Source organism: Eptesicus fuscus, chromosome 7 (genome assembly GCF_027574615.1).
Source record: "Eptesicus fuscus isolate TK198812 chromosome 7, DD_ASM_mEF_20220401, whole genome shotgun sequence".
In the NCBI taxonomy this organism is placed as follows: domain Eukaryota; kingdom Metazoa; phylum Chordata; class Mammalia; order Chiroptera; family Vespertilionidae; genus Eptesicus; species Eptesicus fuscus.
The window spans coordinates 47,035,714-47,063,092 of NC_072479.1; the positions used below are offsets into that span (position 1 = coordinate 47,035,714).

The 27,379-nt window shown below is 42.6% G+C and overlaps 1 protein-coding gene across 3 annotated transcripts in view; it reads left to right on the forward strand.

Moving 5' to 3' along the window:
• GNS (glucosamine (N-acetyl)-6-sulfatase) overlaps positions 1–27,379 on the forward strand; it is a 41,140-nt gene that overhangs the window by 10,465 nt on the left and 3,296 nt on the right. For 2 of the 3 annotated variants that reach the window (XM_008148750.3, XM_054718896.1), the window contains exons 4-13: positions 2,906–2,971; positions 3,679–3,777; positions 5,810–5,977; positions 7,567–7,649; positions 9,710–9,828; positions 11,517–11,620; positions 21,748–21,849; positions 23,715–23,822; positions 24,813–24,923; positions 26,271–26,431. In XM_008148750.3, the coding sequence (XP_008146972.1) occupies positions 2,906–2,971; positions 3,679–3,777; positions 5,810–5,977; positions 7,567–7,649; positions 9,710–9,828; positions 11,517–11,620; positions 21,748–21,849; positions 23,715–23,822; positions 24,813–24,923; positions 26,271–26,431 (1,121 nt within the window). The remainder of the gene's footprint in view (positions 1–2,905; positions 2,972–3,678; positions 3,778–5,809; positions 5,978–7,566; positions 7,650–9,709; positions 9,829–11,516; positions 11,621–21,747; positions 21,850–23,714; positions 23,823–24,812; positions 24,924–26,270; positions 26,432–27,379) is intronic. The other variant, XM_054718897.1, reaches the window with a different exon arrangement.

A 27,379-nucleotide genomic window follows, 5' to 3' on the forward strand; every position in this document is an offset into this window, starting at 1 on the left:
GTGGTCGGCAAACCGTGGCTCACGAGCCACATGCGGCTCTTTGGCCCCTTGAGTGTGGCTCTTCCACAGAATACCACGTGTGGGCGCGCACGTACAGTGCGATTGAAACTTCGTGGCCCATGCGCAGAAGTCGGTTTTCGGCCTGGGCGAGTCTATTTTGAAGAAGTGGCGTTAGAACACTCGAGGGGCCAAAGAGCCACATGTGGCTCGCAAGCTGCGGTTTGCCGACCACTGTCCTAGCCCAACTGGGGTGGCTCAGTTGGTTGAGCCTTTTCCTGTTCAGTGAAAGGTTGCCCGTTCAATTCCTCGTCAGAACACATACCTGGATTGCATGTTCAATCTCTGGTCCGGTCACATAGGGAAGGCAACCAATTGATGTTTTTCTCTCTCCTTCTCCTTTTTCTTCGTCCTCTCCCTCACTGTAAGCATGTCCTCAGGTGGAGATTAAAAAATAAATTAAAATCCTAGGGTGAGGATTAAAATAATAATAATAATAATTATCCCAGGACTGCTGCTGTGTACATCTTCCCTTTTTACTCAAGAACTCTGCTTGTCATGTGGCTGTCATGTTATCTTTGTTTCCATTTCCTCTATTAGGATCAGAATGAAGAATATTTCTTTAGTATCTTTCCTGAATTACAACTTGGGCTTAACCCATTTTGTAACCTGAAAAGTGGGAACAGAATGTGGACAGATCAGTGATAAAGAGAAAGCCCCCAGAGCCGGGGACAGTCAGGCCATTAAAGCAGGTGACTGAGTGTCAGGTGCAGCTGTTTGGGCCTAGATGGAGAGAGACCGCATTGTGACCTGCCAAGGCCAGATTTCATGGCCTCACTGGCCTTAGCTTTTAGTCAGAATTCAGGTTTAAAGGAAATAGTGTGTTTTGAGGGTATTTGGGGTTATCTCCTATAGTAAAACTGGGAGTGCAGGACAGAGAGAAGATGTACATTTTCTTATATATTTTATCTGTGGTTGCTAGAGATCTTAATATCTGATCTAAATTTTTTTTCACTTTTCCCACTCCCCACAATAATTAGGGGAATTTGCAATCTTGTGGGTTGGAAAGAAGATGACTCAGTTTGAAAAGAATAATGAGAAATAAGTACAGATACTAGGTCATTGTGTTAAGACTATGGGTCATAAAGAGAACTTATGCTACTTTGCATATTAAAGAGCATCTATTATATACAAAATTAAGAGAAATTCTTTACAAAGATTTAGCCCTGGCTCAGTGGTCGGCAAACTCATTAGTCAACAGAGCCAAATATCAACAGTACAATGATTGAAATTTCTTTTGAGAGCCAAATTTTTTAAACTTAAACTTCTTCTAACGCCACTTCTTCAAAATAGACTCACCCAGGCCATGGTATGTTGTAGAAGAGCCACACTCAAGGGACCAAAGAGCCGCATGTGGCTCTCAAGCCGCAGTTTGCCAACCATGGCCCTAGCTGGTTTGGCTCAGTGGATACAGCATAGGCCTACAGACTGAAGGGATCCAGGTTTGATTCCAGTCAAGGGCACATGCCCAGGTTGCTGGCTTAATCCCCATCCCCAGTAGGGGGCATACAGGAGTCAGCTGCTCAATGATTCTCTCTCATCATTGATGTTTCTTTCTCTCTCTCCCTCTCCCCTCCTCTCTGAAATCAATAAAAAAAAATATATCACCAATAAGAAAGGATATATGCACCCCTATGTTCATAGCAGCACAATTTATAATAGCTAAGATCTGGGAACAGCCTAGGTGCCCGTCAGCAGATGACTGGATCAGAAAACTGTGGTACATCTACACAATGGAATACTATGCTGCCATAAAAAGAAGGAATTCTTACCATTTGCAGCAACCTGGATGGAATTGGAGAACATTATGCTGAGTGAAATAAGCCAGTCAATGAAAGAAAAATACCACATGATCTCACTCATTTATGGATAATAAAGAACATTATAAACTTGAACAAAAAGATAGATACAGAGGCAGTAAAGCATCAAACAGTCTGTCAAATTACAGCAGGAAGGTTAGGGAGAGGTGGGGAAGATAAGAGATCAACCAAAGGACTTGTATGCATGCATATAAACATAACCAATGGACGCAAAACTCTGGGGGGTGAGGGCACATATGGGAGTGGGGTGGGGAGGGCAGTGGTAAGATATGTACACATATAATACCTTAATAAAAAATAATAATAAAAAAATACAAAGATTTCGTTCTCAGGGGCTAAATTCTGCCTTAAATGGGCAGTATTAAACCTTGCTGAGGTAGAATGGGATGATTTTATGGTCTCTTCACTTGCTGAGCTCCAAAAGTAGATTTCATCATCAAGACAACAAAAATTATTGGCTGGTAGCTCATAGTTGGGTTATTTCCACTGCTATTCACAAGGTCAGTTGGACTATTCAGCAAATGAGCCCTGTGGCCTAAGCCACATGGTCATCTTCTGTAAAGGGCCAGAAGTAAATAATTTAGGCTTTGCAAGCTGTATGTCTCAGTTGTAAGTATTCAACTGTCATCGTAGCATGAAAACAGCCATAGACGTTATGTAAACTGACGAGTGTGGCTGTGTTCCAATAAACTTTATCACCGCTGAAATTTCAATTTCATGGAGCTGTCACATGTTATAACATATTCTTCTTATGATTGGACTTTATATTTTTTTAATGGTTGGAAAAAATTCTTAGCTTGCTGGCCATACAAAACAGTTAGGCTAGATTTGGCCTGTAGTTTGCCAGCTCATACTTCAAAAGTTTCTAGGAATATGGTGTCCTTTATTTTTTGCTGGTTTGTGTGTTTGGGAAAAGTGAGTGCCTGCCGTGTTTCAGGGACTGATCTAAAAAGATTCTACACATGTCCTGTTTCTTTGTGTCTCTTCATGTCTAAGGACTTCTAATGCCTTGCTTGTCTGCTTTTCAGTATGGAGCCCCAGCTGCTGGTGGGTTAGAATACGTTCCTCCGGGATGGAGCTACTGGTATGCCTTGGTGAGTGATTACCGAAGTTAGTGACGATTACAGCCCACAGATATCAAATGTGTGTACTCCATGATTTAGTCTGATATTGACATAACTTGGTTTGCTTTTATGATTGGGTGTTTCATCTCCCTGAAGTAAAGTCTTTTGATTTGCAAGTAATTCCTTTGTGGGGGTTTAACAACATGTTTTGCTGTTCTACCTGATCCACTCCTGTTTGTTTGTTTTTTTAAAGTAGGACAGGCCTGGCCAGTGTTGCTCAGTGATTAGAGCATCAGCCCATGCAGGTTCATTTCCCAGTCAAGGGCATGTACCTGGGTTGCAGGTTCAATCCCTGGCTCCAGTTGGAATGTGTGTGGGAGGCAACCAATCATTGTGTCTCTCTCACTCTGATGTTTCTTTCTTTTTTTCTCTCTCTCTCCCCCTAATCCCTTCTTTCCCTCCCTTCCACTCTCTAAAAATAATCCAATGGAAAAAATATCCTTGGGTGAGGTTTCACAAAAAATAAAAAAGAAATAAAAAGTAGGGCATATTATTGAAACTATGCTAGTAGTTAATTATAACCCTAGTCAAAAACTCTTAATTCAATATAACTCGTATAATTATCTTTTTAAAATGTCTTATCACTATTTAAATAGTATAGGTTAGCCTAGCATGGTTTCCAGCTTTTATTGTGTGTGCTGATGTCATTATAAATTTTACTTTCCTCTCTTTAATAGGAGAAGAATTCTAAGTACTATAATTACACCCTCTCTATCAACGGCAAGGCACGGAAGCATGGTGAGAACTACAGTGTGGACTACCTGACAGATGTTTTGGTGAGTCACTGAAGCTCTGTCCTGGCAGATTTGGCTAACTAACATTTGATTAAAGACTGCCTAGAAAACCTTTAGTTATATTTGTTCATGTTGGGTAATGTGAATGAATAACTCATTCTAGCTGCCAAAGAATAGTTCCAACTGATTAAAAATTCCTGAGGGTATACTTCTCTGTATAGTCAGGCTCAGGTCTAATGTGCTTAAAATTCTGGCAACAGATCCCCCCCACCCTCATTTTTATTTTTTAACTTGGGGTTTTACTTTGTAAGGGTTTCTACTCTTGACCCCAGTTTTACTCACAAACTACAAGATAACAGCTTCATCATAAGGGTGGGGTGATAGGGATATGGGAATTCTTCAGGCATTGTGTAATTATATATAAAAAAATACCGAAATTGGGTGAATTTGGGACTTCTCTTTCCTGTCTAAGGTATTTCTAATGACACCCCTTTTTAGAGTATTTAGTCACCAAATATTTCAGCATCACTTGTAGTGGGTTTTCAGCAGTAAATGAAGTATAGTCCTTGATTCTGTGGAGGTAACTTTTTAGTAGCATGTTTTATTTATACATATGTGTGTATGTGCACCACATTCATTTATTATCTTGGTAGATGATGATTAGTTAGAAAGAGGAAGCAGATTATGGGATTACTTAGATAACATTTAAGCACAATCCTGATGTAGGTGAGCATGAGCAAGATCACGGGAAAGAATGCCACAGACAAAAGGAATGAGTAGTGTCCGGGCACTCAAGCGGGAGTGTGCCTGGCATGTTGGAGAAACCACAGCTTTCTTACAAGGCAAGGGTAAATTGATGGGCAGGGTGGTGATGGGAAATTAATGCAGTCATTGCCTTTTGAGATTAGTGTTTGGACTAAATGAAGATATAAATCAACTAGAACAATTAAAAACATGACATGGATGTGGGATGCTTTCATTTTCATAAAGTATCTCCACATAAGCAAATAGAAAATATAAGTCCATATACATTAAAGCCCTGGTGTGATTTATTTGGGTTTAATATTACTCATTTAGCTTAGCTAGTTTAGCTGGCAAAACTTTCAATATCTACATATTTTTGTAAGATTAAGGTAATTTAATCCACCTTTCCCACTGTTGTGAATTAGATTGACTCTTATTTTTATATTCCTTAAGGCATCAAATGTAAATACTGTAAGCTGCATTTAATGTAAGTTAATACTAAAAGGGCCAAATTACTGTTTCTTTCCAGTGAGAGGCATAACATTTTTAATATATATATACTAGAAGGCCGAGGCATGAAGATTCGTGCCAGAATGGCCTTCCTTTCCCTGGCTGTCGGCACTGCCTTCGCTCTGCCCGGAGCCGCCTTTCCGCCTTCCTAGGCTTCTCAGAGGCCCAGAGTGGCCGGAGCGGTGCAGAATGCCTGCGTTGTTGCCATGGCGATGACACAAGCGTCCCACCCTGCCCCCGGCCACTCTGTACCCACATATGCAAATTACCTGCCATCTTTGTTGTGTTGATTTGCATACTCCTGATTGGCTGGTGGGCATCGCGAAGGTACGGTCAATTAGCATGTTACTCTTTTATTAGGTAGATTTTTATTAATTTCAGAGAGAAAGAGAGAGGGAGAGAGAGAAACATCAATGATGATGAGAGAGAATGCCTCCTGCATGCCCCACACTGGGGATCGAGCCCACAATCTGGGCATATGCCCTGACCAGGAATCTTAACTGTGACCTCCTGGTTCATAGGTTGACATTCAACCACTGAGCCTTGCCGGCTGGGCCATAATACTTTTTTGATCATGTAAAATCATCAAGGGCTTAATTGCCCTGTAGGATAGTGTGCTCTTCAATTTTTTATTATAAGTATTGCCTAAAAGCCAAATATTTGTTCCAACAGCACGCTGGTCATTTGTGACACAGGTTGTGTGCTGAGATTTGTTAAAAGCTAATATGACCCTGTTCCTTCTGTTCACCAGAGAACATGTATCTATCAAGTCTGCAACTGTTGGGTAGGGTAGGAGATGACAAATCTTTGTGTACGTCAGGCTAATGTCTCCTTGGACTTCCTGGACTACAAGTCCAACTTTGAACCGTTCTTCATGATGATCTCCACTCCAGCGCCTCACTCGCCTTGGATAGCTGCACCCCAGTACCAGAAGACCTTCCAGAACGTCTTCGCACCAAGGAACAAGAACTTCAACATCCATGGAACGGTAGTGTCCCTAATCCTAGAGTTAAGCCATACTCGATATAGTTAGCTATTTAATGTACTCGTCAGGGAGCCTTTCAGCCATGTAGTTGATTTTCTTTCCAGGCGCTTAAAGGTAATTACAGCTGTCCTTAATAAGATAGGTGGTATAATCTTGCTTCAGAAATACAGATGAGGTTCCTGCCACACATCCTGTGAGTAGCTAGAGAGTCCACAGGGAATATTAAAGAGATGCCATCTTCCTTGACTACAGGCTCTCCTGATAACCTCTGTGCTGGTTCTCTTCTGCCTGGCATGGCTGACACGTGTCCCTTGGGGCCGAGTTGGGCCTGCAGCAGCCTCCTTTGGTGGCCCTCACGCATAGGAAGAAGAGGGGTGACACAATGTGATATGATGGGTAGGGAAATAAAGTGGAGAAATGAGCCAGAGCAGGGAATATAATTAAGGGCCACAATTTAAATATTTGCTTCATGTGTCAGTTACTTATCCTTCCCTTGGCACAGGGGATTGACTAGTTCAAATGCAGAATGCCTCTACTGCCCCATGCCTGTTTCCCAGAAATCTTCATTGCTTGTGAAGTGGTGGAAAGAATGAATCTTAGAGTTAGACTCAGCACTACCGTCTTCTAGCTTAGTGACCCAACAGTAAGCAAGATGCTAACTTCCGTTGTTCATGCAACTGCTATATGGACTACAGCAGCGGTCACCAAACCTTTCGGATCTCATGGACCACCGGTGGTCCCCGGACCACCTGTTGGCAACCGCTGCTCCTAAGGTTTCCTTAAACCAGTGGTCGCCAACCTTTCACACCTCATGGACCACCAGTGGTCCACAGACCACCGTCTGGCGACTGCTGGACTAAAGTACATAGAAACATTTGGGATATCACCTGGAATATTGCAAGCATGTGCTTGTTAAGTACGATTTGAAAGCTGAGCGAGCTAAGTTTTAAACTAGAGAGCCATTCTCAAACTGTGTTCCAAAAAAATTGATAGCAGTTCCCATGACCAAGTAAGTGCAGATACTTTAGGTTAAATAAGTCACTGCTATAGGATTCCTCAGAGTTATTCATGTTCTAACATGATTTTCTAGTCAGAGGACATGCTATATACCATCTCTCAAATATATCAAACATATTAACTGTTTGAGGATCATAGTTTGGGAGATAGGTTAGGGTTTCAAGACTAGGAAGGAAGGAGAAAATTAATGGCGTGTGTGAGTGTTTTTTGTTGTGGGTTTTTTTTTTGTTTTTTTTGTGTTTTTGTGTGTGTGTGTGTGTGTGTGTGTGGTTTTTAACTGACTTTTTTATTTAAATAAGAACCCTCCAGATTTGGACTTGAAGTTTTAGGAGATTGCTATGATGAGATTTTCCCAATAGTTTAGGATGATAGATATCTTGGGTAAGAAAATAGAGGACAATAAAATGTTGACTTATAAGCAAAACTTAAGAGGAAGATAAAATTAATATTTACCCTTTTGTAGTTTGGGTAGGAGACCCAAAGCATATACTCGGAGTTATAAATTTAATTATCTACTCTAGTAGTTTATTTGACTGGGTGACTTGGTGTTAACATTTTTTTCTTTTAAATTTTAGAACAAGCACTGGTTAATTAGGCAAGCCAAGACCCCAATGACTAATTCTTCGATACAGTTTTTAGATAATGCATTTAGGAAAAGGTAAGAGCTGCTACTTTCTAACCTGGGTGGTCTTAGAGGACTCTCCAAATCAGCCTATGAACAGGGGACTGTACCATGTGGTTACCTTTGAGACAAAATCAGACGGTAACAAGTTGATGGGAGAGACTCTTTGCTTGGTGGGGAGGGCATGTGTTGCCTCAGAAGCAAAGATTCCTTTACATTTGGGTGTGTGAGGTGGCCTTTGGACCCTTAGACTAATTAAACAATCTATTTTTATGACTTGTTAAAACATTGCATACTGGAGCCATTTGACTTTATTTTTTAAGTTTCCACCCAGCCAATGTGGCTCAGTGCTTGAGCGTTGACCTATGAACCAAGAGGTCAAGGTTCGATTCCCAATCAGGGCATATGCCCTGGTTTGGGACTCAGTCCCCAGTAGGGGGTGTGCAGGAGGCAGCCGATCAATGATTCTCTCTCATCATTGATGTTCCTATCTCTCCTTCTCCCTTCCTCTCTAAAATAAAAAATATATATCCTATATAATAAAAGAGTAATATGCAAATTGACCATCACTCCAATACACAAGATGGCTGCCCCCATGTGGTCAAAGATGGCTGCCACCATGTGGACACAAGATGGCCGCCACAAGATGGCCAGAAGGGGAGGGCAGTTGGGGGTGATCAGGCCTGCAGGGGAGGGCAATTAGGGGTGACCAGGCTGGCAGGGGAGGGCAGTTGGGAGTGACCAGGCCTGCAGGGGAGGGCAGTTGGGGGCCACCAGGCTTGCACAGGAGGACAGTTAGGGGTGACCAGACCAGCAGGGGAGGGCAGTTAGGGGCCACCAGGCTGGCAAGGGAGGGCAGTTAGGGGTGACCAGGCCAGCAGGGGAGGGCAGTTAGGGGCAATCGGGCCAGCAGGGGAACAGTTAGGCGTCAATCAGGCTGTCAGGGGAGTGGTTAGGGGGTGATCAGGCTGGCAGATAGAAGTGGTTAGGGGCAATCAGGCAGGTAGGCAGGTGAGCGGTTGGGAGCCAGGAGTCCTGGATTGTGAGAGGGATGTCCAACTACCCTCGAGGGGTCCCAGATTGGAGAGGTTGCAGGCTGGGCTGAGGGACACAACCCCCCCCACCACCACCACCATACACGAATTTCATGCACCGGGCCTCTAGTGTATATATATATATTTTTAAGTTTCCTGTATCTAAGGAAAAGGTCAGTTTGTTAGAGACCAGTCTCCCAATATTTGCATAAAACCCAAAGGCTTAGACTAGAGCAAATTACTTACTTTTGCTGTTTGTGATTTTTAAGAAATTCTCTAAGTCAATTTTTCAAAAAATTCATTACTTAAGTTGTAATCTATTACTTATTACCAGGGGTTGGCAAACTTTTTCTGTAAAGGGCCGGATGGTAAATATTATAGGCTTGCAGGCCATATGATCTCTGTTGTAACTGCTCAGCTCTGCTGTTGGAGTACAAAAGCAGCTCAAGACAGTACATGAATGAATGAGCATGGTTGTGTTCTAATAAAACTTTATGTGTATATAAAAACAGACAGTAAGTTGTTTAATGAGTCATTTCAGATTTGTAAACTGAAAAAGTTCTGGAAATCTCTCCCACTATGTGAATATATTTAATACTACTGATCTGTACAATTACACATTAATATGGTAAATTTTATATTATGTGTTTTTTACCACAATTTAAAAGCAAACAACAGACAATGGGCAAACTTTGGCGCATGGCTGCAGTTTGCCAACCCCTAGTTTAGATCACAAACACTGTTGGGGTCCATCTGAATTAATCTTATTAATCAGTGCTGAGTTGACAACTTGCCCTCGTCTCTACTCTCATCAACAGTGATAATAAGTAATAAAACTAGTTATAAAAAGCCTCATTCATTTCTTTGGAAACAGTTCAATTTGGATTGAGGTAACTATTTTAAAATGTTCTTTTTTATTTTTTTTTTTTTTTTGCAATGAGGCATTTGAGGAAAGGAAATTTGGAAATTCCTTCCATTTCTGGGACAATGGTTATAAGGTTTTGCAGGTGTCCCTGAGCCATTTTCTTTGAGGTTCCATTGACATCCTCTGTTCACATCCAGGTGGCAAACTCTACTCTCAGTTGATGACCTTGTGGAGAAACTGGTCAAGAGATTGGAGTTCATCGGGGAGCTCGACAACACTTACATCTTCTATACCTCTGACAATGGCTACCACACAGGTAAGGGGCGTGGTAGGGTGTTCCTGAGACCTTTGGGAGGTGCCTTTCCTTTTTCACCCAACCAGGATCACTGGCAGGGAGCTCTATTGTCTGTAGAGCAGTTTAGAGGTCAGAGGGAAGGTCTTGCCCTCAGGTTCCCTCTGGTCAAAGGGCCAACTCATTGCCACATGGAGAGACCACTTTCATTATTTGCTGTGTCATATGCTATATTACGTGATGTTCCAGGAGTCGGGTGCAGAGTGAGCTTGATGGGTTGTAGGCAGGATTTATGAAGGAGGTAAGAAGTTGAACGGGATTTCAAGAACAAGCAGACTTTAGAAAATAAGGGTAAGACATCTTACACAGAAGATCAAGAGAAAATTGTCTGGGGTGGGGGAAACTCTTTCATTTGAAATTGTGAAATTAGTTTTGTGTGTGTGAGTGCACACGCACATGAGTATATGAGGGTTTCATTTTTTTGTGTGTGTTTTGTCTTTAAAACTGCAGGATGAACTTTCATCCTTTCTACTTGAATCTTTTGCAAGTTAAAAACCAATATTTTCTTCTTTCCCCACCTATAAATTTCATTAACTTGAGTGGAGTTAACCTGAGGCTTGCTTGCATAGAGCAGATTGGGCGTTTAATCTATTATTGTGAATATTTTTAAGCACTTGAAGTAGAGACTAATAAAATAACCCCCATTATCCAGCTTCAGTTTCAGTTGCATGTGGCCAGTCTTTTGAATTCTTCCTACCCTACCCTGTTGTGGTTTTTTTTTAGCTAGAAGGTTTTGTAGAAACTCCGGAAATTGTGATTCCACACATCAACACTTGATTGTGCATCTGACTAGTTTATTCTGTATCAGGATCTAGACAAAGTCTGCATGCTACCTTTAGCTTTTGCGTGTCCTAAAAACTGTCATTGCTACCGATTGATTGGAAAAACTGGTCTTTTGTCCATTAGAATAATCTGACATTCTGGCTTTTATGTTGTCTATTTATACTTAGCATTTCCTATAGATTGGTAGTCAGATCTAGGGTCTTAATAGAAATTCACATTTTCAGCAAGCAGGCTTTCTTGGTGATGCTGCTGTGTACTTCCTGTTGCATCCCTTCATGATGCCTCGGTGTCTGGTTGCCCCACTTTAGGGATGGTAGTATTGATTGATGGCCCATGTGGTGTCAGCCTGTCCTGTGAACCTTTTGTGGTTAAAACTTCCATTGATGCTTAAATTCATTTTTCCCTCAGAAATTGCAAAATGTTGACTTTATAACTCTCTTCTTCCTTTTGCATTTATTAGCTGGAATTCCTCAGAGAAGAATTTTTCCTCAACTGTTCAGTTATTTTGAAATGCAGTTTATTCAGGAAAAGCCAGATAAATTTTTTTTTTCCTTTATTTAGCAGTTTTCAGAATAATCTCATTCAGTTGAGTATCATACATAAATTATGCATTTGTGTTTCAGTACTTCCCAGTCACTCTTTTTCCTGAATTTGTCCTATTTTAGATCAGGGAGTCCCCCCTAGGCATTTATTTAAGGAAGATGAACTCATTGTTTCCTGCCTTGTAGTAATGAGACCCAGGCAAATTTAAACCTCCTATTAAAGCACCATAATTAGATGAACAAAGTTGTTTTGTTTTTGTTGACTGAATGAATATGCATGACACTTCCATCTGGGCTCCATCTTTACCCTATGCATTTTGTTTTCAGGACAGTTTTCTTTGCCAATAGACAAAAGGCAGCTGTATGAGTTTGATATCAAAGTTCCCCTGTTGGTTCGAGGGCCTGGGATCAAACCGAATCAGACAAGCAAGGTAGGTGTCTGACAAGATGATGCTGTTTATAGGTAGCACTTGCATGAGAAAATAAGGCTGATTAGATTTCTCCTCCTATGAGATGAAAGCTGATTGATTTAAGATATGTAAGTGTCCCTTGGAAACAGTGACTTTTTTTAAACACCTGACCACTCCCTATTAATTGTATCCCCCCCTCCAAATATATATGTACTTATATATACACACACATGTACATTTTGTATAACATCAGCATGAATAACCTTTGTCTTTTATTGAATTTTAAAAATTATAGTTAACTTACAGTGTATATTAACTTCAGGCATACTAGGGGCCTAGTGCATGAAATTTGTGCACGGTGTGTGTGTGTGTGTGTATGTGTGTCCCTCAGCCCAGCCTGCAGCCTCTCCAATCTGGAACATCCCTCTCACAATCCAGGACTGCTGGCTCCCAACTGCTCGCCTGCCTGCCTTCCTGATTGCCCCTAACCACTTCTGCCTGCCAGCCTGATCACCCCCTAAACACTCCCCTGCCAGCCTGTTTGCCCCTAACTGCCCTCCCCTGCAGGCCTGGTCACCCCTAACTGCCTTCCCCTGCAGGCCTGGTCACCCCTAACTGCCCTCCCCTGCAGGCCTCGTCACCCCCAACTGCCCTCCCTTGCAGGCCTGGTCACCCCCAACTGCCCTCCTCTACTGACCATCTTGTGCTGGCCATCTTGTGTCCACATGGGGGCAGCCATATTTGACCACATGGGGGCAGCCATCTTGTGTTGGAGTGATGGTCAATTTGCATATTACTCTTTTATTAGATAGGATAGAGGCCTGGTGCACAGGTGAGGGCCAGCTGGTTTGCCCTGAAGGGTGTCCCGGATCAGGGTGGGGGTTCCCTTGGGGCGTGGGGCGGCCTGGGTGAGGGTCCTATGGTTGTTTGCAGGCTGGCCATGCCCCCCGGCGACCCAAGCGGAGGCCCTGGTATCTGGGATTTATTTATCTTCTATAATTGAAACTTCGTAGCCTTGAGCGGAGCCAAGTCTCCTGCTTGCTCGGTGGCTGCAGCCATTTTTGTTGGGATTTATTTATCTTTTATAATTGAAACTTTGTAGCCTTGAGTGAAGGCTTAGGCCGGCCAGGGTGTGCACAAAGCTTGGCTTCCTCCATCACTGGGGGCAACTCAAGCCTCCTCTCTCCAGCTCCGTGGCTGCCACCATTTTTGTTGGGATTTATTTATCTTCTATAATTGAAACTTTGTTGCCTTGAGTAGAGGCCTAGGCCAGCCAGGGTGTGCGGAAAGCTTGGCTTCCTCCATTACCAGGGAAACCCAAGCCTCCTGCTTGCTCCATGGCTGCAGCCATCTTGGTTGGGTTAATTTGCATACTCACTCCTGATTGGCTGGTGGGTGTGGCTTGTGGTGTAGCAGAGTGATGGTTAATTTGCATATCACTCTTTTATTAGATAGGATTTACAGTTTCATACTGTTATGATCAGAGAAGATGCTTGATATGATTTCAGTAATCTTAAATTTTGTGCCCCATCATGTGGCCTGTCCTAGGAAATGTTTCATGTGCACTTGAGAAAAATGTATATCCTATTTATTAAATCCATAGGATCTAAAATGTGACTTTTTAAAATTTTATTTTATTGTTGAGAATATTACAGATGTTCCCCATTTCCTCCCTTTGCCCCCCTCCACCCATCTCCTACCCCATCCCAGGCCTTCACCTGTCTTATTGTCTGTGTCCATGGGCTATGACTAATTTGTACTTTTAAATCCCTTTGCCTTTTTTACCCATTGACCCAAACCCCCTCCCATCTGGCAACTGTTAAAATATTCTCTGTATCTGTGAGTCTGTTTCTGTCTTCTTGTTCATTTATTTTTATTTTTAGATTAAATTGTTGATAGAAATATATTTATTGCCATTTTATTGTTCAAATTCTTGATCTTTTTCCTTCACCAGGTTAGGAAAGTTTTCAGTCATTCTTCAAATAGGTTTTGTATCTCTCTCTTCTTCTGAGATCCTTATGATGCAAAAGTTGGTATGCTTGAAGTTGTCCCAGAGGTCCCTCGTTTTTTGTTTTATTCTTTTTTCTCTTTGCTGTTTTGATTGGGTGTCTTCCACTACCTTTTCTTTCAGATAGCTAATTTGTCTTCTGCTTTATCTAATCTGTTGTTGATTCTCTCTAGTATATTTTTCATTTCAGTTATTGTACTCTTTTTTTATATTCTGTCTCTTTGTGCAAGTTCTCACTGAGTTCTTGTATTCTTCTGAGTTTGATTAACATAACCTTTTTTTTGAATTCTTTAGTAGATTGCTTGACTCTGTTTGGTTTAGTTCTTTTTCTGGATTTTTGTCCTCTAATTTGGAATATTTTTGTCTTCTCATTTTCACTGACATTCTATGTTTGGTTCTATGTATTAGGTAGATCTGATACATCTCCTGGTCTTGAAAGAGTGGCCTTATGTAGGTGTCATTTGGGGCCCAGGGTGCTCCAGGTGTGACACCTCTGTGGGTTGTGTGTGCCCTCCTGATATAGTTTGGCCTCAGTTGCTGCTGGGAGGTCATTGGGTGGGATTGACCTTCAGGCTGATGGGCTGTATCAGTGGACAAGCTGCTGTGCAGAGGCTAACGCCATGGAATGGGAGTCACTCTAGCAGAGTCCAAGGCTGCCTGTCCAGTATGTCACTTGTAGAGCCACTTGGGTGGGACTCTAGAGCAGTCTGAAGCCAGCCAATGGTTCTTTGGGTCTGGAACCTCTTGGGAGGGGCACCAGTGTGGGCTGAGGCCAGCTGCTACTTGCGGTCACTTGCATGCACTTGGGAGAGGCTGGTATGCTAACCAAAGCTGGCTGCCACTTGTGCCAGGCTTGGGACTGTTTGGTTGGAGCTATACTGCAGGAGGCCAGCCACCATTTGTGCCAGGTTTAGGGCCACTTGTTGGGAGCTGTCACAAACCACGGCTGGTTGTCACTTTTGTCAGGCTTAGGGCCACTTAGTGGGAGCTACAGTTCGAGATGAGGCTGGCCACCGCTGTGTGGGGCTTGTGGGGCTTTGGGAGAGTCCTCTGTAAGCACCAAGACCAGCCGCTTGAGTGGAGGGGATGGAGCTGGAGCTGCTGGGCCGAGTGGGTTGGGTGGGACAGGGTCTCGGGGAGATGCTAGAGCAAGGCGAATGGTGTTAGCCACTTTAATGGAGAGCATCAGGGCCAAGTAGGTAGGAGGAGAGCTCAACAAAGGAACAAGGGCACCCACCAATGCTTCTGTTCCCTGAGAGAGTTGTCCCGACCCCTGCCCCTCCAGACCTCACCCTAAAGTTAGTCGAATGCATTCCTCCTCATGTGACTCAGGTGCTTCTTGAGCTTCTGCCTCTGCACTGGAGCTTGGAGCAAGTGAGCTTTGTGTGAGCCCTTTGTGTAAGCATCTTCGTCTCTCATAGCCCTTTATCTCATACATGATCCCCTTTGGTTTTCAAAGCCAGATATTATGGGACTCTTCTTCCTGGCACAGGTGCCTTAGGCTGGGGAGCCCAGTAGGGGGCTTGGACCCCTCACTGCTCTGGGGAGAACTTTGTAGCCAATATGTTCCTCCCATTTATTAATCACTACACCATGGGTATGGACCTGCCTGGTCTGTGTCTCTGCCACTCCTACCTGTCCCCATATGGCTTCTTATCTATATCCTTAATTATAGGACTCTGTTCAGCTCTTCTTCAGCTGGTTCTCCATGATGCTTGTTCTATAATTTAGTTGTAATTTGGTTGTGTTAGTTGGAGGAGGTAAGTCCAGGATTTACCTTCTTCTCCATCTTGATCCTGCCTCTTTTTGTTTCTCTCTTGAGACTAGATCTTTACTTTGTTTTGGAGCAGCGACTCTGTACCCAGGAGCTCATCAAACTTGCCCTCTGAAGTTGTGAAAGGTTCAACATGTAGAAAGATTCTGGTTAACTCACTTGGGCTGGAATATGGATCCATCCTCTGCCTTTTTTCCTGAAGTTCACAGATGGTTCTGAAAGGCAGCTGGATTGGGGCCCACTGCCCTGTACAAATCTCCTCAGGCCTTATTGTGGGCAGATCCCCGGGGCCTTGCTCAAATGTGGTTCCGAGGCTGCCTTCCTGACCTGCTCACAGGTGACGTCTGCTGGTCCAACCCCATTTTGAGTATAAGGCTATGGAAAGCATGTTTTCTGAGAATTTTGTTCCTCCCCATGGGATTCTTCCTCACTAATGCTTTTCTGCTCTACAGATGCTCCCTCCTGGACCTGCATAATGTACCAGACTCTTTTGTTGTTATTTCCATTTGGTTTCTGTGTCTTTCCACACTTGGTACTTAATACTAAGGCACTTTGTTTCTAGAGGTCATGGGCACCTTGATTCAGAACTCTCTGGTCTAGTGCCAGGAGATAAAAATTGATAGACTCTATTAGTTATGTCTTCTCTCTTTCCTGATTCACAATTTTAGTCTTCTGTGAAACAAAAGAAAATGAGCAAATACATGATGTAAGCTAAAGTTGGAAAATGGGCCAGACTTTCTGGGTATACTTTAGTTTAATTTGGGAGTTGAATGTTTACTTTGTTTAAATGTCTGCCATTCCCTTACTTCCTTTCACAATGCTCTTGATGAAATTCTGTTAAAATTCTCTCTGAAAGGTAAAATGGCCTTCATAATTGCCTTTAAGGTTTCTTTTTCTTTTAAGATCCATATTCCTAAAGCCAGTCACTTCCCACTACAAATTCAATACCCTCCGAAGAGGCCTCTTCTTACAAAGGAGATAGGCAAGTTTGGAAGACCCCATTAAATCTTAAAAGCATTTTATTGATCTTGGTGCTGGGCGCTGATTGAGGAAAATGTTAGCAGCTGTGTGCCTTTCCAAGGAGCAGGGCTGCAGGGCCCTTTCTGACCAGTGCGGGGAAGGAGGCTGAGTGAGAGCAGAGTGCAATGTGTCAGCCAGCTGCCCATGGAACGAACTGGCCCTTTTTTTCTTCAAGTCAGCAGTGCCATCTAAATGCTAAAATGAGAAACTTCACCCTCTCCAGCAGTGTAAATGAATCCTGCTTCTTAGGAAGCCATTTTAACAATAACAACTAGCATTTACTGAATGCTTAGTATGTGACAGGTGCTATTCTTAATGTATTACCTGTATCAACTCATTTAACCTTCAGTCTTATGAGATATAGGTACTAATAGCCCCATTTTACAAATGAGAAAACTGAGGTACAGAAGTTAAGTGGTTTGCCCAAGATCATGTAGCTAAAATATATCAGAGCCCTGTATTTGAATTTGGTCAGTCTAATTCCAGAGTCCACGCACTTAACAGTTACACGGTAGCTCAGACAACAAGTGTTTATGAAGTATATTGTGCCAGCACACTGTGCCAGGAGTCTTGGGTACACAGCAGTGAGTTGGGTACACAGCAGTGAGCAGTCCGGGAAGATCCTCCTTAACTTCCTGTGTCAGGGAGAGCCAGATACAGGAGCTGCAATTGTCAGTGAGAGCAGTTGTCAGAGCAGAGACCTGGGTGTTGAGAGGCCTTAGTCATACAGAGATCTGTGGGAGGGTGTTCTGGCTGAACAGTAAATGTGAAGGTACAGACGTGAGAATGAGCTGGGCTTGTTCAGGGACTGAACTGCTTTCACTTCCTAAGTGAACCACTTCTCTCACCTCCTTGCCTGTCTTTGACTGTTCCTTCCATCTGGAATGCCCATCTCATGCCCTTTGACCAGGCTACGTTAATTGTCCTTTAGGGGTTCCCTCTGGGAGGTCAGTACCCCTGTCCCCACATAAGGTAGGTGACCTTCCCTTGTTCCTGGCCTCACACTTACACACCCTACTGAGTTTGCCGTTTTTACTCTCAGATTTCCTAGAAGAGAGGCACTATCTAAACTTAGAATACCCAACTCTTAACATTGGGGGACACCTGAGTTAGTTGAATGGATATTACCAAGATCACTTAGTAAGTGGCAGACCAGGACTGAAAATGAACTGTGCCTGTTCTCAGAATCCATTCTTCACCCTCTGTGCTGACAGTTGTAGTTTGAGAAGCATGAAATGCCCGGCTTTCATCCTGAGCAGAGAATGTCAGAGACGGTGGGTGATTCATCCTGGTTGGCAGCCCGGTTGTCTCAGTGCCAGTTGTTCTGCATAATGAACTGAGCTGTCAGCAGCCTGATGGTGAAAAAAGGGCACGTGTGACCAGTGGATTTAGCTTTGTAATGGCTGTTCAGGAGAGCAGGGGCAGGTAGTATGTGTGGTTTTCCTCTCTTGCTAGAAATTAATTTAGCTTTTATTGGCTGGTAGAATTTCTTTAAAAGGGTTTTAAGATAGGAAAAGGTTTGTAGGAAAACTAACATGGCCAGCATGATCCAAGGGAAATAGAACTGAACCGGGAGTCAGGAAAACCACATACGGGCTTTAAGACTTTGGACAAAATAAGCTTTGGTTTCCGTGTGTGAAGTTGGGAGGATGTTCAGTGCAACTAGGGGACGCCTGGCTTCTTCCTTGCTGGAGAAGCTGAGGGGCACATCCAGATGGAGCAGCCCAAGATGTGGAGTTCTCTGCCTGTGCCATTCCAGGGCTTTGCACTAAGTGGATTTGGGTGCTCTGTGATGTGTTTGTCTCGTCTTTGATGGCCGTACATGAATTCTTTAACATCGGGGCTTAAATGTCTGTTTGGAAACCCTGAGTCTCCTCCCGAGAGCCCTATTACTCTTCTCATTGATTCTGCAGCACTGTCGATCTTCCAGAACAAAGAAACACGCCCTTTCAAGGCATGATGCCCTTGAGGTCATGCCCCAGAGCTTTCTAGGGGCTTTTATTTGATCAGAATGTCTGTATATTTAAATCCCAAGAACATTCCCAAACTGAGAGGCTATGATTTATGAAATAATCTACTTTTTGCCGAAACCGATTTGGCTCAGTGGATAGAGCGTCGGTCTGCGGACTGAAAGGTCCCAGGTTCGATTCCTGGTCAAGGGCATGTACATTGGTTGCGGGCACATCCCTGGTAGGCGGTGTGCAGGAGGCAGCTGGTCGATGTTTCTCTCTCATCGATGTTTCTAGCTCTCTATCCCTCTCCCTTCCTCTCTGTGAAAACTCAATAAAATATATTTTTTAAACAAAACATGCCACATAATGTATTAGTGATAGTCTGAATCTACAGAGGCATAATTTTCCCTAAGAAAATTAAAAAAGAAAAAAGAAAAAGAAATAATCTACTTTCGATCTTGTCCAAGCTTTTTCCATTTCAATCCATAAGTGAATGTTTGAGTTTTATACGTAGAGATAAAAGCAGTACTGGCAGTTCCCGAGTTAGTGTTCTGACTTAGAATTGTTTGACTTTATGATGGTGATACAAAATACGCATCCAGTGGAAACCGTCTGGGCTAAGCTGTGATGTTTGGTAGGTTAGGCATATTAAATGCATTGTCAACTTACGATAATTTCAATTTATGATGTGTTTTTCAGGACGTCACCCTGTCGTAAGTTGAGGACCAAACATCTGTACCATTTTAGGAACTTAAAATACTAATGTTTGTAGAAGTCATTACAGTGATGGGCTCATAGTATCTATTCTAATTCTAGGTTATATAAAAACAGAGATAGATAATAATTCTCAGGTTAATTCTTCACTCATACTAAGTATCCACTAGAAGTCTCCTATCTCCTGACATAGTATGCTAATTTTGAGACCCTACTTACTTTCTAGGTCAAACAAAACCCTACAAGGGAAGTGATCATTGTAGCTATCTGGAAGAGTCCTGGGGTAGTGTATATGGTATTTGTGCCATTTGACTAGTACTGGAACTTACAGAACTTGCTCCCCATGGAGCAAACCACTCTGAGAGCCTCCCGTCATACAGCTGATGGCCCTTCATTCCTGGTGAGACTGGCTGTCACCATTTTATATCTCTGTGGGTTTTGCTATTTTGGTGTTTACCCTTTTTCTTTTTTTATAAAACTGCTTTGGACTTGTTAGTAATACCTGTGGACTTTGCTTCGCTTTATTCATGTTCTGGACATCACTGAAGATCTGTTAGTCACAAAGCAGGGTCCTATTACCTTGATCTGATTCTGGAGGTCATGTGTCTGCTGGTCTCTTCTTTCCTGACATGTTTTTTCTGTTCATGTCATGTCCATTCTTTTTTTTTTTTTAATGCTTTTTTCCCCATTTATTTATTTATTTATTTCATTGCCTAAAGTTTTACATGGGTCTCCTTTTCTCCCAATTGACTCCCCTCCCCCCCAGCCATTCCCACCCTGGGCAAGCCCCCACCGCCCCAGTGTCTGTGTCCATTGGTTATGCTAATATGCATGCATACAAGTCCTTTGGTTGCTCTCTAACCTCCCCCTCCTACCATTTGTCTCTGGATCTATTCTTGTTCATCAAATTAATTCTGTCCAGTTCCATCCTTGCTGTTGCAAATGGTAAAAGTTCCTTCTTTTTTATAGCAGCGTAGTATTCCATTGTGTAGATGTACCACAGTTTTTTAATCCACTCATCTGCTGATGGGCACTTAAGCTGTTTCCAAATCTTAGCTATTGTAAATTGTGCTGCTGTTGCTCATGTCCATTCTTGTTGACCATATTCCAGGCTTCCCAGTCTGCCTGGGGGACTGGGACCTAGGTGTAATCTCGCTAACCCAGGTTTGATAGAATCCCTAGACATTGCTGTGGGCTCTTCTCAGTAGCACATGGATTGCCTTTCCCTTGAGCTGCGCAGTCATTTCTGACAGCCGCCGTTACACTGATGCTTCAGAGCCAGGATGAACAACCATCAGAAGGTGTTTCCTTGCCTTTTGTGTCTGTACTTTCGGTTTTGTTTTTAAATTAAAAGTACCAGGGTTAGTAGGGTTCTTTTTAATCCCCCTTTGGCCTTCCCAAAGATGATCTAAGTTTTCTCAATAATTTTGAACACTGTAATTTCCTCTGAGTAAATGATAGTTTTTCTATTTACAAGCTGTTGACTTTGTTTCAATTTCTTCTCTTTGATTTCCTCATCTGTAAAATGGGGGGGGGGGGGAGTATTGCATCACAGGATTGTGGTGAGGATTAAATGAGGATAAATGCTAAGTACTGGCACAGAGCAGGTGCTCAGTGGGCATCGGTTCCCCTGGTTTCCCTGGTGGGTTGTCACCACCACTCGAAAGCTTTCCTAACCTGTGAGCAGAGTGACTTGTAGGTGTGTGCTTAGTATCCAGGCCTGCACTGTCCACTTGTAATAGCCACCAGCCACATCGGCTGTTGAGCCAAAGATAGACTACTTGAGATATGTTATAATATTTTAAATACCAGATTTCACAGACTTGGTTAAAAAAAAAAAAAAGTGAAATCATTAATATTTTTGTATTGCTTACATGTTGAAATAGCAATATTTTTATATATCAGGTTAAATGAAATAATATACACTGAATTTCACCTTTTTCCTTTTTACTTAAATGTGCTCACTAGATATTTTTAAATTACATATATGGTCCTATTATGTTTCTATTTGAACTGTGCTGGGTTAGGTCCTGAAGAGGCATTGTATACAGAAGGAAAATAGTCTAATAAGGAAATAAGGAGAGGTATAAATGCAGGACAGTATCTTTAATACCAAGAATGTTTAAAATATTTAAGTCTTGTGCTCTTTAAGGAAACTTTTTGATGTACTGTTGGAATAAGTTTTCTGCTGTCTTCAAAGCCTATTGCAAACATTTTTTAACAGTGTTGTCACTTTGAAAAACTATAAAAAGAGCTAATATCCTCCTTGGTGGTAAGCATTCAACCTTTGAGGCTTTCAAAATTTTCAGGAGTCAATTTGAAGTTAAATTTAGTGAATAAGAATAATCAAGTTGGAAAACACTTGGTATAAAGTAGACCCACATTTTTCTCATGATTCATAACAGACTCTAGGCAATCCCAAATGAGTTTTTAAAAATGTTTTGCTCAACAACACTATGTGTGGAATAAATATATAACTTCCCAGGGGCATATATTACAAGCTTTATAAGCCTTTGTTTTTTAAATTACTATAATTATATTTGAATATATAAGTCAGTAAGACCTAAGTAAGTATGGGCTATACAAAAGATAATAGTAAATGCTGTTTGTGTCATGGTGAGGTAGGGGAAGACAGTATAGATAGAAAAGGAAAACTTGTTTCTTTTGCTCATTCCCATAGATGCTCGTTGCCAACATTGACTTGGGTCCTACTATTTTGGACATCGCTGGCTACAACCTGAATAAGACTCAGATGGATGGGATGTCTTTATTGCCCATTTTGGTGAGTATAAAGCCCTCAATCAGGCCTGAGCCAAGACTCTGAAATAAATTCCAGGCTGTATAAATTTAAACTTAAAAACTATTAAATTTGGGGAAAAGAGTTTTCTTTTAAAAAGAATGATTGAACACAGATAAACAGAGTTTTCTATATTCTTCCTACTTCCCATCTCCTCCCCCCAAAAAAACATTATAAACAAAATTAAGACAGGTGACAAATTGGGAAGATATTTGCAACAAGTGTGAAAATGGTAGTAAGTCCTAATAGAAGAGTTTTTAGAAAGCAAAGATTAATATCCCAGTAGAAAAATGGGCAAAAGAAGTAACTGGTTAACTCACAGAGGTATTAGAAATGGTCAAAGTGCAAAAAGATTGCATCAATGCTGATCAAAGAAATGCTTAACTGAATGAGACCTTTATTGTCTGCAGAACTAGCCAGGATACCCACTATTTGCAGAAGTCTGAGAAAATGGAAATTACTCAGACTCTGTTCATAAAAGTGCAATCAGTATAAGCTACTGGAAGGCTAATTTAATAAGACATACCACTTCAGAATACACATATTAAGCAGTTCTATCTGGGAATTTGTTCTAAGAAAACAAAACTCGTTCAAGTACCTACTATGTGCCTGACACCGTACAGAGCTAACTATAAAAAGTGTATGTGTAGTGTTAATAGAAGAAAACAGAAAACCTAAATATCCATGGTTAAGTTGTTGCACCACTAAACAATAGAATATTAAACTAACACTACATGGTATAGGTCTGTATACATTGACCTGGAAAGATGCCTATTCCATACTATAGAGAGAAAAGGAGGTTTCACAACAGCATCTCTTGTTCATTAAAAATGTGTCTTAATATGTTTAAACATAGACAAGTTTGGAAAGATTGGTCTTAAAATGTTTTAGGCATTTAAAGTGACTCATAAATCTTACTCATTGATTTTTCTGAATCTATTACAGTGTATTATGTAGAATATGATTCATAGAAGAGAATACGTGTAACTCATATTAGTTATGAAACACAAGAACTCAGATATTCCAAATACTGGTACCTCTGCCTATATGTTCCTCCCCATTCTATCCCTCACCTAGAATGATCACTTTCTGATTTTCATGGTTATCATTCTCTGGCTTTTATTTTTTAGGGTTATTATGTAAATATCCCTAAACAACATACCTAGTTTTGGTCTTGTTTTGCCCTCTTGTTTTTACTAGTTCAGCTGTAAGAACTGAAGTGGGGGGATTCTCCCCCTCCCCACAAGTTCATGTATGTATGATATCTTCATTCTGACCAGCAAGTACGTTGAGCCTATTACCGTCCTTAGCACAGTCCTGCTGAATATTTGTGAGTTCTTGTCCTTGTGTGTATGAAGCTATGCATTTCCTAGTATGAGCTTAGAATAATTCTCATGCAGAGTTTATGGACAGGACTGTTTATTCTAACCTGGACTTCAGCACCTTGAGCTGTGACTGATTCTTGCTTAGCGCCTTTGCTGGTTTCCGTTCCTGACCTGCCTCACAGTAGTCATGGGAACTATAGAATGCTCAAAGCACTTGACCATCACTTGCAAGGGCTCTAGAACAGTGGTCGGCAACTGATGGTCCGTGAGGTCCAAAAGATTGACGACCACTGGTTTAAGGAAACCTTTAGAGCAGTGGTCGGCAACCGATGGTCCGTGGCAGCCGCTGCTCTAGATCCTTAGTAGCCTTCATATGCATCAGTTTTAGTCACTCCCTTTAGTTACTGAATGAACAGTCCGATTAGTTTTGACTGCCAAGGCCCCTTTAGCAGTAGAATAAATAACTCTGTGGTCCTGCTCACAGTCTGTGTGCCTCACAGGAACCACTTTTGCTCTTCTTCCCAGACAGGTGTCAGTAATGTGACTTGGCGATCGGACGTCCTGGTGGAATATCAAGGAGAAGGTCGTAATGTCACCGACCCAACATGTCCTTCCCTGAGTCCTGGAGTCTCTGTGAGTAATAGTTTGAGTTGGTTTGGACAGCTTCCTCACTGACAGCTCGGCAGGACACTGGTGTAGATGTAGCAAGTGCTGAAACCCATATGAGTCCTGCTTCTCTATCACTTCACTTAGTTACTTGACTGCAAGATCAGTAGATGCACAAAGATAAATCAGTAAACCTGAAAAAAAAATCATGAAAATTATGCTGCTGAGCTGTTGTCAGAATGTGCACTTCAAATTCTTCCAGTTATTGTAACAAGTACACGTACCTGCCAATATTCTTAACCTTATTAATCAATACCCCTTCCGGATTTCCTACCCTTCCCAATAATGGTACTGTTTTTTGTTAGGGATATAACCCGTGGCATCCAACAACGATATGGGCTCCCACCTTTAACCGGGCCGTGCACTGGTGGCAGCCAGGCTGGTCATGAAGGTGGTCACGGTGATGTTGGCCTCGCGTTGGAGAGTGGGAAACAGGCTTCCATTTGAGTTGACTCTTCTAACACCAAGGTGTTCCCGTTATAGTTAAGAACCAACCAAAAGTTGGTATGGAAGACTTGAATTCAAGTCCCATTTGGTGATCAGAACACTCATAAATAACCTGTTGATGATTCCACAAAGCTCAATTTAGCTTTTTTTCCCAACTTCTAGCATGGCAGTTCCTAGTATACCTTAGAAGTGACTCATTTGAGTATTGGTCTCTTCTTTACCAACCATACATTTTACAGGGGCCCATTACAGCTAATTCTTGTCAGATGTGCCAGCAGGGATGGCAACAGTCTACAGACAAGAACCACCATGACCACGTCCCTTAGTCAAGTGAGCCATCACATCAGTAAGGAACAAAGCTGCGCATCTATTTTTGGTTCATTTCTCCATGGAAAGTTTCCTAATTTCCGTCCACTTACATGTCTGGTTTGAGCCAACTTGGTTGCCCCAGTAGGCAGGTAGTTCCTATAGAATGACTATCTTCATTTAACTTTTAAAATATCCCGACAGCAATGTTTCCCAGACTGTGTGTGTGAAGATGCTTATAACAACACGTATGCCTGTGTGCGGACCATGTCAGCTCGGTGGAACTTACAGTACTGCGAGTTTGACGACCAGGAGGTAAGGTGCCTGCTGCCTCCCCCGTGTCTTGCCAGCGCGTTGTTGGCTGGACTTGGTGGGAGAAGAGCAGTGCCAAGGGTGCTCCCTAGGGAAGATGAGTTTCTTCTCTGTACTTCCACTTAGGTTTCCTTCAGCGAAGGAATCGGAATTCCCAGGCCATTCTTCACTGCTGTGCCCTTTCTAATGAGGCTGTCTCCACTCCCGCCACCACCCAAACACACTTTAAATACGCAGGTCACTTTGTCAGATGCGGCTTCCCTACCTGGGTGGGCTGAGGGTCAGACACCTCAACTTGGTCAGAAACTCTGTCCCGACCACAGCACAGTCCTGTGCTGCTCAAACAGATCAGCATGGACAGTCTGAAGGACCACGTGGACACGCCCCTATGGTTTCACACCACTTATCAGAAGGTGCTAACCTACGCCAGCTGGCTGCCCACATTGGGCCATGTGGAGCCAACATTCATCATGTTTCTCAGAAGCTGACTCACTCGCCATTTCCATGTAGCTCTTAAGCATTTTAAACAGGCAAGAGAGTTCCAACTCAATTCCTGTTCCTCTTCCCCCATAATCTACCCACGTAACTACTTTATAAGTGACTAGAGGCCTGATGCACGAAATTCGTGCAAGAGTAGGCCTACCTTCCCCAGCTGCCGGCACCAGTTCCCTCTGGCACCCAGGCTTCCCTCACAGCCCTGCTTCGTCCAGAAGGTCTAATTAGCATATTATGCTTTTATTATTTAGTCTAAGGGAAGCCACTTGAAACCATTATAGGCAAATTCTGCCTGCCATCTTCCTAGTCTATCACTTGACTCCAATTTGGAGAACAAGGTACAGACTGGAGGGAAATAGTGATATTAGACATGTCTAATATTAGAAATAATAGTATTGTATCTTTCAGCAACACTGCTTTTCTAACATTTGTGTAACACAGGTTAGAGTACTTTCCTGTCTATCCTCATTTGAATCTTCACAATTCTAAGGCAAAAATAAACCTTCAAATGTCAGCTCCCTCAGTAACTTCATTCCTAAGTCTAGTTTCTGAGACCCTGCATGTGAAGGGCATGCCTTCTGCTTTAGTTACAGAAAGTAATAACCACCCCCTCCTGACTCTGCCCGAAAAGGGCCCCTTTCCAGCATGTGGGCCATAGACCGAGGCAGTTTAACCCCCAACAGATGCTCCACTGTCTCATGGATACCCCTTGGCTTTCGAGGGTCTTTGTTTTCTTTGAGGATCTTGAGACCAGATGTTGTTTTCCTGGGCCTTGGGTGTTGTCTGTCTCTGCCCTCCCCATTTGGGAACAATTCACATGAGTATTTCTTTCCTCCATCCTTTCATTGCCTGTAGGTGTTTGTAGAAGTCTATAACCTGACTGCAGACCCCCACCAAATCACTAACATTGCTAAAAGTATCGACCCAGAGCTTCTCGGAAAGATGAACTATCGGCTGATGATGCTGCAGTCCTGTTCCGGACCAGCCTGTCGCACTCCGGGGGTTTTTGACCCCGGGTAAGTTTCCGTTTTCTTCAGTGACTTTGCCAAGTTGGCTCTAGCTGTCTGCTGTTCTTGAAGGCAGTGGGAGCCCAAGGGGTCCCTTCGCTGTGAGCTGTGGTTTCCATGCTCCTGCTGTAGAGTGGGAATACCTCATGTCTCAGTGCATCAGCCCGTGTGCCAGGAGAACACGCTGTTTGAAACTTCCTCTGTGTGCCCGTCAGTGCTTCAGAGGTGTAGCCCCGCTCCTCGCCGCTGGGGCTCCTCTGCCTCGCCTCCTGGCTGGGATTCTTGTCAAGGCACCACTGGCAACCCCGGGGTGTCTGTAGAGTAACTGACCAAGTCCTACCCTGTTCCCTAGCACTTCCGAGAGCATATGCCTTCATTTCATTTCTCAGAAACCCCGATTACAGAAACATGAATACTTGCCAGTAAATGTAATGTATTAAATACAGACAGTGAAACAGAAGGCATAAACTCTTATGTTGAAATGTGTAAGCCCACTGCAGTACACAAAGGTAGGAAAGATGTTTACCACCTACTCAGTCGGCTCCATTCCTTCCTCTCATTCCTCTTGAGCAGTAACTTTTCACCACAAACACTGGGCTCAGCACACCATATCTCTGAGCCGCCTATGGCAAAACCTGCCATCTTTTGCTCGAAAATTTACAGAATTAAACTTCCATGGGGAAAGGATTATTTCAGGTCTTATAGCCTGATTATAGGAGAGAGGGAAGAATGCTGTCTTAAGCAAATGAAAAGCCATCATCATTAGTTAGCCATCGTCACATGAAGTGGTTCTTCAGTCCACATTAGAGAGGAATGTATGTGAATGAGTAGGGAAACAGGATTCCAGTTTTTGAACCCATTTTCTCTTAAATTCCTTAGCCATAGGCTAGTCTCTCCTAACAAACATTAAGGCCTATAGAATCCCACAGGCCCAGTCTAGCCACCCTGTTAGAATAC